The sequence below is a fragment of the Leopardus geoffroyi genome, chromosome B3, assembly GCF_018350155.1.
Source record: "Leopardus geoffroyi isolate Oge1 chromosome B3, O.geoffroyi_Oge1_pat1.0, whole genome shotgun sequence".
Lineage (NCBI taxonomy): Eukaryota > Metazoa > Chordata > Mammalia > Carnivora > Felidae > Leopardus > Leopardus geoffroyi.
Window position 1 is genome coordinate 72,913,922 of NC_059337.1, and position 8,913 is coordinate 72,922,834.

General features: G+C 42.3%; 1 gene segment (V, D, J or C); it reads left to right on the forward strand.

The window, feature by feature from the left end:
* The first annotated feature begins 704 nt into the window (after positions 1–704).
* LOC123583337 lies at positions 705–2,396 on the forward strand. The segment is given in 2 exon segments: positions 705–1,114; positions 1,310–2,396. Coding segments are annotated over 2 exon segments (453 nt in total).
* The last annotated feature ends 6,517 nt before the right edge of the window (positions 2,397–8,913 follow it).

Genomic DNA, 8,913 nt, shown 5'->3' on the forward strand with positions numbered 1-8,913 from the left:
CATTTAGAATAGAAAGTGACCCTCCTTGATTTGTCCCTCACAAGTTCTCAATTACTGTGAACATTTTGTGAGCACATTTCAACTGCTTCGACTCATTTAAATACATATTCATAATAAACATACTGTTTAAAAACATAAATGGGACCACACTTAGATGTAAAATACTCTCATTTGACTGAACGTCAGAGAATTCTCTGCAAGTCAGAAAATTTAAGTTTAATCCCTTTCCGTAACTGTATAGTATCCTAATATAGATGTGCCATAATGTATTGACTAGTTGTAGTGAAGGATATTTAAATTTTTCTACTTTTTTTGCTGCTGCATATAACTTTATACATATTTTCTAAGGGTGATTCTGGAAAAAAATTCTCAGGCAGGTGGAATTTCTGGGATCCAGTAATAGGTAAATAACCCTTGTAAACCTTAATTAGTTTACAGTTCTGCTATGAGAGATGAGTACCCATCTCCTGACATTATCACACACACGAAATATTAATATTATTCATCATTCTTAACTCTTTGCCATCTGATGGGCGAGAAACGATATAAAAGGATTTTTCAAGAAAGTGTGAGTTAAGGGCAACCAGCACTTCTGGACTAAAGTGGTAAGAGGAGGGAGCAGTTATAGGAATCTGAAGAAAGCAGCTACAACTATATAGTAAAAACTTAGATTTCTTCTTTTCTGGTATAAGCATTTATACTCTACACTTTTCTCTATGCGTGGATTTTGCTGCAGTCGATGCATTTGATATTTAAAACATTGTTGTCATTCAGGAAGAGGAGGAGAAATGACTATTTCTCTGGCAATGCTGGGGTGGCTCCTGAGATGGCACTGTTTCCATTTCCACCTCCTACTCTTGGCAGATCTGTGCGTGTGAGTGTGTGTGTGCGTGCGGGTGAGTGTGTGTGCGTGTGAGCATATGACTTGTCTCTGATTGGCTGGGCTCACCCTGTTTCCTACAGATGCTTGAACATATAAGGTAGCAAAGCAGATTCTTTATCTTTTGAGCCCTTGTCAGTATTACAGACCCAAGAACGAGTTCTCAGTGGCTCTAAGTGACAGAAGGAATGGACAAATTCTTGAGTTTGCTCATCCTTTGGTTACAACTGGACTGTGAGTGAAAGGGATTTGGAAATGGGCAAAGAACAGACAGATCCTGAGCCGTTTCTCCTCAGGGAAGAGAAAGAAAGATAGGGGGCTGTACCGGTGTGATGTTCTATGTAGACTGAAAAAGTAAATTGGGAAGTAATTTCCCAGGAATAGTTAGCCGCCAACCCGTCCCTCTCTCTGTGTTCTCTTTCTGAACAGGGGTGAGCAGTAAACAGGAGGTGATGCAGAGTCCGGAAGCTCTGAATGTCCAAGAGGGAGACAGCGTGGTTCTCAACTGCAGTTACACCGGTAGCACTTTTTATTCCCTTCAGTGGTTTAGGCAGGACCCTGGCAAAGGACTCACAGTTCTGTTGTTGATTCAGTCAGCTCAGAGAGAAGAAACAAGTGGAAGAATTAAAGCCTCGCTGGATAAACCGTCAAAACACAGTGCTTTATACATTGCAGCTTCTCAGCCCAGCGACTCGGCCACCTACCTCTGTGCTATAGAGGCACAGTGCACAACAGGCTCCTGGCACCAATACCCGAACTCTGCAGCTGGGGCTCCACCCACGTGCCCTATCTTGAAGCTGAGGAATCTTTCTCCATCGAGGGGCTTTCTAAATTGACTCTTTTCCCAGATAGAAGCAATTAACTATGCAAAACCTGATCTATATATGTACACACACACATATGTATGTGTATATATGCACATCTATGCGTATGTATACATATATATGCACATATACGTATCTGCACACATGTATCTGAAGTTACATTTGATCTTTAGATTTTTATCAACTTCAACTTCAATAATAGCTTTGTTGAGATTAATTCACAGGCCAAACAATTCATTCTTTTAAAATGAATAATTAAGTGGCATCTAGTACATCCACTATGTTGTACAACCCCCACCTCTATCTAGTTTCAAAACCTTGTCATCACCCGGAAAGGAAACCACATAACCATTAAGCAGTTGCTTATCATTCTCCCCTCCCCCAACCCCTGGTCACCTGCAGTCTGTCGCTATGGGTTTATTTATTCTGTTCATTTCACATAAATGGAATTGTACAGCCCTTCATCCTTGGCTTCTTTCACTTAGCACCGTGTTCTGGAAGCCCATCCAACACGAGACCAACTGGAAAAAGGCAGATATTCGCCCCTAACCAATCACATAGGATGCCCTATCTTTAGTCAACCTGTTTATGTCTTCTCCATTTTTTTCCTTGTTTTGCTAGAAGGTTGTCAGTTTTGCTGATCTTTTTAAAGAACCAGCTCTTTGTTTTATTGATTTTTTTTTTTTTACTGTTTTTCCATTTTCAATTTCACTAATTTTTGCCTTTATTATTTCCTTCCTTATGCTTGTTTTGAATTAGTTTTTCTCTTTTTCTGGGTTTTTGAGGTGAGTGCTTAGGTGGTTGATTTGAGACTTTTATTGTTTTCTTTTTTTTTTTTCAACGTTTATTTATTTTTGGGACAGAGAGAGACAGAGCATGAACGGGGGAGGGGCAGAGAGAGAGGGAGACACAGAATCGGAAACAGGCTCCAGGCTCTGAGCCATCAGCCCAGAGCCCGACGCGGGGCTCGAACTCACGGACCGCGAGATCGTGACCTGGCTGAAGTCGGACGCTTAACCGACTGCGCCACCCAGGCGCCCCTATTCTTTTCTAATATTTGCATTTAGTGCTATCAATTTCCCTCTTGGCACTACTTGGGCCATGTCCCACAGATTTTGATGTGCTGTAGTTTCATTTTCATTCAATTCAGTATACACTTGATTTTCTTTGAGACATTCTCTGTGACCCTTAGATTATTAAGAAGTGTGTTGTAGGGCCCCTGGGTGGCTCAGTCAGTTAAGCGTCCAACTCTTGATTTCAGCTCAGGTCATGATTTTGCAATTTGTGAGATCAAGCCCTGAGTCCAGCTCTACGTTGATGTTTGGAGCCTGCTTGGGATTCTCTCTCTCCCTCTTTCTCTGCTCCTCCCACGCACAGGCTCATGCAATTTCACTCTCTCTCTCTCTCTCTCAAAATATATAAATAAACATTAAAAAGTAAAAGAAATATGCTGTTTAGTTACCAAGTATTTGGAAATTTTCCTGTTATCTTTCTGTTATTTATTTACAGTTTTATTTCACTGTGGTCAGAGAACATGCTCTTTATGATTTTAATTCTTCTACATCATGTTTGTTGAGGTTTGCTTTATGGCTCAAGATACAGTCTTACTTGGTATGTACTTCATGGGCACTTGAAACCAATGTGTATTCTGCCGTCATTGGCTAGGGTGTTGATGGGTAGAGCTGGCTACTAGATATGGCTGGTTGTGGTGTTATTGAGTTCTTCTACATGCTTGCTGATTTTCTGGCTAGTTGTTCTCTCACTTGTGGAGAGAGGGTATTAAAGTCTCTAACTACAGTTGTAGAATTGTCTATTTCTCCCTTTGGTCCTGTCAGTTTTTGTTCCACTCATTCTTCAGCTCTGTTGGTTGGTGCATACACATTTAGGACTGCTATGTCCTCTTGAAAATTTATCCTTTTTATCAGTATGTAAGGTTCTTCTCTGTTTCTGGTAATTTTCTTTGTTCAGAAGTCCATCCACTTTATCTGGTATCAATGTAGCCATGTTTCCTTTGATTAATGTTCACATGATATATCTTTCTATCCTTTTACTTTCTATTTTTTGTGTGTGGGTATGTGATTTGCAGTTTTATTTTATTTTATTTTATTTTATTTTATTTTATTTTATTTTATTTTATTTTATTTTTCAATGTATGAAATGTATTGTCAAATTGGTTTCCATACAACACCCAGTGCTCATCCCAAAATGTGCCCTCCTCTATACCCATCACCCACCCTCCCCTCCCTCCCACCCCCCATCAACCCTCAGTTTGTTCTCAGTTTTTAAGAGTCTCTTATGCTTTGGCTCTCTCCCACTCTAACCTCTTTTTTTTTTTTCCTTCCCCTCCCCCATGGATTTCTGTTAAGTTTCTCAGGATCCACATAAGAGTGAAACCATATGGTATCTGTCTTTCTCTGTATGACTTATTTCACTTAGCATCACACTCTCCAGTTCCATCCACGTTGCTACAAAGGGCCATATTTCATTCTTTCTCATTGCCCTATAGTACTCCATTGTGTATATAAACCACAATTTCTTTATCCATTCATCAGTTGATGGACATTTCGGCTCTTTCCATAATTTGGCTATTGTTGAGAGTGCTGCTATAAACATTGGGGTACAAGTGCCCCTATGTATCAGTACTCCTGTATCCCTTGGGTAAATTCCTAGCAGTGCTATTGCTGGGTCATAGGGTAGGTCTATTTTTAATTTTCTGAGGAACCTCCACACTGTTTTCCAGAGTGGCTGCACCAATTCGCATTCCCACCAACAGTGCAAGAGGGTTCCTGTTTCTCTGCATCCTCTCCAGCATCTATAGTCTCCTGGTTTGTTCATTTTGGCGACTCTGACTGGCGTGAGGTGATATCTGAGTGTGGTTTTGATTTGTATTTCCCTGATGAGGAGCGACGTTGAGCATCTTTTCATGTGCCTGTTGGCCATCCGGATGTCTTCTTTAGAGAAGTGTCTATTCATGTTTTCTGCCCATTTCTTCACTGGGTTATTTGGTTTTCGGGTGTGGAGTTTGGTGAGCTCTTTATAGATTTTGGATACTAGCCCTTTGTCCGATATGTCATTTGCAAATGTCTTTTCCCATTCCGTTGGTTGCCTTTTAGTTTTGTTGGTTGTTTCCTTTGCTGTGCAGAAGCTTTTTATCTTCCTAAGGTCCCAGTAATTCATTTTTGCTTTTAATTCCTTTGCCTTTGGGGATGTGTCAAGTAAGAGATTGCTACGGCTGAGGTCAGAGAGGTCTTTTCCTGCTTTCTCCTCCAGGGTTTTGATGGTTTCCTGTCTCACATTCAGGTCCTTTATCCATTTTGAGTTTATTTTTGTGAATGGTGTGAGAAAGTGGTCTAGTTTCAACCTTCTGCATGTTGCTGTCCAGTTCTCCCAGCACCATTTGTTAAAGAGACTGTCTTTTTTCCATTGGATGTTCTTTCCTGCTTTGTCAAACGTTTGTGGGCCTAGTTCTGGGGTTGCTTATGTTTATGAGTAATTGTTTTATATATTTGGGGGCTCCCATATTCGGGGCATAGACATTTATAACTGTTAGCTCTTCCTGATGGATAGACCCTGTAATTATTATATAATGCCCTTCTTCATCTCTTGTTACAGCCTTTAATTTAAAGTCTAGTTTGTCTGATATAAGTATGGCTACTCCAGCTTTCTTTTGGCTTCCAGTAGCATGATAAATAGTTCTCCATCCCCTCACTCTCAATCTAAAGGTGTCCTCAGGTCTAAAATGAGTCTCTTGTAGACAGCAAATAGATGGGTCTTGTTTTTTTAATCCATTCTGATACCCTATGTCTTTTGGTTGGCGCATTTAGTCCATTTACATTCAGTGTTATTATAGAAAGATACGGGTTTAGAATCATTGTGATGTCTGTATGTTTTATGCTTGTAGCGATGTCTCTGGTACTTTGTCTCACAGGATTCCCCCTCTGGTACTTTGTCTCACAGGATTCCCCCTGTGTCTCACAGGATTCTCTTGTAGGCTGGTTTAGTAGTGACGAATTCCTTCTGTGTTTGTTTGTTTGGGAAGACCTTTATCTCTCCTTCTATTCTAAATGACAGACTTGCTGGATAAAGGATTCTCAGCTGCATATTTTTTTCTGTTCATCACATTGAAGATCTCCTGCCATGCCTTTCTGGCCTGCCAAGTTTCAAAAGAGAGATCAGTCAAGAGTCTTATAGGTCTCCCTTTATATGTTAGAGCATGTTTATCCCTAGCTGCTTTCAGAATTTTCTCTTTATCCTTGTGTTTTGCCAGTTTCACTATGATATGTTGTGCAGAAGATCGATTCAAGTTATGTCTGAAGGGAGTTCTCTGTGCCTCTTGGATTTCAACGCCTTTTTCCTTCCCCAGTTCAGGAAAGTTCTCAGCTATTATTTCTTCAAGTACACCTTCAGCACCTTTCCCTCTCTCTTCCTCCTCTGGGATACCAATTATGCGTATATTATTTCTTTTTAGTGTATCACTTAGTTCTCTAATTTTCCCCTCATACTCCTGGATTTTTTTATCTCTCTTTTTCTCAGCTTCCTCTTTTTCCATAATTTTATCTTCTAGTTCACCTATTCTCTCCTCTGCCTCTTCAATCCGAGCAGTGGACGTTTCCATTTTATTTTGCATCTCGTTTAAAGCGTTTTTCAGCTCCTCCTGACTGTGCCTTAGTCCTTTGATCTCTGTAGCAAGAGATTCTCTGTTGTCCTCTATACTGTTTTCAAGCCCAGCGATTAATTTTATCACTATTATTCTAAATTCACTTTCTGTTATATTGTTTAAAGCATTTTTGATCAGTTCATTAACTGTTGTTATTCCCTGCACGTTTTTCTGAGGGGAATTCTTCCGTTTGGTCATTTTGGCTAGTCCCTGGAGTGGCGCGGACCTGTAGGGCACTTCCCCTGTGCTGTGGTGTATAACTGGAGTTGGTGGGTGGGGCCGCAGTCAGACCTGATGTCTGTCTGCAGCCCACCGCTGGGGCCACAGTCAGACTGGTGTGTGCCTTCTCTTCCTCTCTCCTAGGGGCGGGATTCACTGTGGGGTGGCGTGGCCTGTCTGGGCTACTTGCACACTGCCAGGCTTGTGGTGCTGGGGATCTGGCGTATTAGCTGGGGCGGGGTGGGGTGGGTAGGCAAGGTGCACGGGGGCAGGAGGGGCAGGCTTAGCTCGCTTCTCCTTCAGTGATCCACTTCAGGAGGGGCCCTACGGCAGCGGGAGGGAGTCAGACCCGCTGCCGGAGGGGTGGCTCCGCAGAAGCACAGCGTTGGGTATTTGCGCGGAGCAAGCAAGTTCCCTGGCAGGAACCGGTTCCCTTTGGGATTTTGGCTGGGGGATGGGCGAGGGAGATGGCGCTGGCGAGCGCCTTTGTTCCCCGCCAAACTGAGCTCTGTCATCCTGGGGCTCAGCAACTCTCCCTCCCTTTGTCCTCCAGCCTTCCCACTTTCGAGCAGAGCTGTTAACTTATGACCTCCCAGATGCTAAGTCCCGCTTGCTTGCGGAACACAGTCCCTCCGGCCCCTCCGCTTTTGCCAGCCAGACTCGGGGGCTCTGCTTGGCCCACGGGCTGCCCCTCCGCCCCGGCTCCCTCCCGCCAGTCCGTGGAGCGCGCACCGCCTCGCCGCCCTTCCTACCCTCTTCCGTGGGCCTCTCGTCTGCGCTTGTCTCCGGAGACTCCGTTCTGCTAACCAACCCTCTGGCGGTTTTCTGGGTTATTTAGGCAGGTGTGGGTGGAATCTAAGTGATCAGCAGGAGGTGCGGTGAGCCCAGCGTCCTCGTACGCCGCCATCTTCCTAGTCCTCTACCCTTTTACTTTCAGTATGCCTATGTAATTTAAAATGAGTTAAAAAAATAAAATAAAATAAAATAAAATAAAATAAAATAAAATAAGTTGCCTGTAGACAGTTATAGTTGGGTCATGTTTTTTAATCCACTTCTTATTTTAACTGTCTTTTCATGGACAGAACAATCTCTGTATCATAACTGATGTATTTATATAATTTGCATTTAATGTCATTGATGTTTTGTGGCTTAATCTTCCAGTCTATATATTTATTCTTTTGTTCTCACTGTTTTTTTGTTTTCCTGTGTTTTTTCCTTTTAATCTCTGTGAGTCATTTGGCATTTTTCTAGAATTCAATTTTAATTTATCTATGGTGTTTTTGATGTATCTCCCTGTATAGCTTTTTAAAAGGATTGTCCTGGGTATTACACTGTCATATACATAACACAGTCTACTAGTGATGTCATGTCACCAATTTGAATGAAGTATAAAAACAGTGCCTCCTTTTTACGTCCACTTATCTTCCCATATTCATAATATAATTTTCTTTAATATTTCCCCTATATACGCTTAGAATATCATTAAACAGTGTTATAATTTTTCCCTGACCCATTAAACTTAATTTAGGAAACTCAAGAGAAAAAGGGAAAGCTTTATGTATTTATCCTTCTTTTTGATTACTGTGTTCTTTCTTCCCTCCTGATGTTTTAAGATTCCCTCTTTCACCATTTTTGTAAATCTGTTCTGGATTTGACAGCTCTTCTCTTCTCTTTCAGCCTTTCAGCCTTCTTGATACTTCTTGATACAGTGCACCTCATTATTGCTAGGTGGGAGTTGCAGCTCCCATGGTCTCCACGGACCCTAGGCAGGGGTGGCCTTGTAACTACTGGGCAATAGTGACAGTCCTGGCCTGACCTAGGTCTCCACTAGACCACTCTGGTGGGGAAGAGGAAAGGCTCTCCATTGTTCCCAGTGGTGGTGGAAGTCCAGGCTCCCCACAGAGTCGCCCTCACACTTAGGGAACATAGTAAAGCTCATTACCAGAAGGCAGGAGTTACAGTTCCCATTCTCTACTTGGCCTTCTCTGACACTACATCAGGAGAGATGCTAAAGGTGCCTCTGTGTTTGCAGGGCAGTAGTCTAGGCTCCCCACCTGGCATTTGATTGTGTTAGTGTGCATGGGGCTGCAGTTTTTTTCTGGGATGTGTGTCGGGAATACAACGATTATTGCCTAACCATGCTCTGTCTTGCTAAACAAGACCGTTTTCTGATCCTTTGAGTAGAGAGAGCAGCAGGGTTTTTTGGAGGGTCTTTTCAAAGTAGTGTTCTCTATAATATTTAGACCTTTTCACCTGGAAGAGCCATGAAGTTCCCTTTAGGGTGTTGAGAATTTGGCAAGGTTTGCAACAGAATGATCAGCAGTGTGAAGATA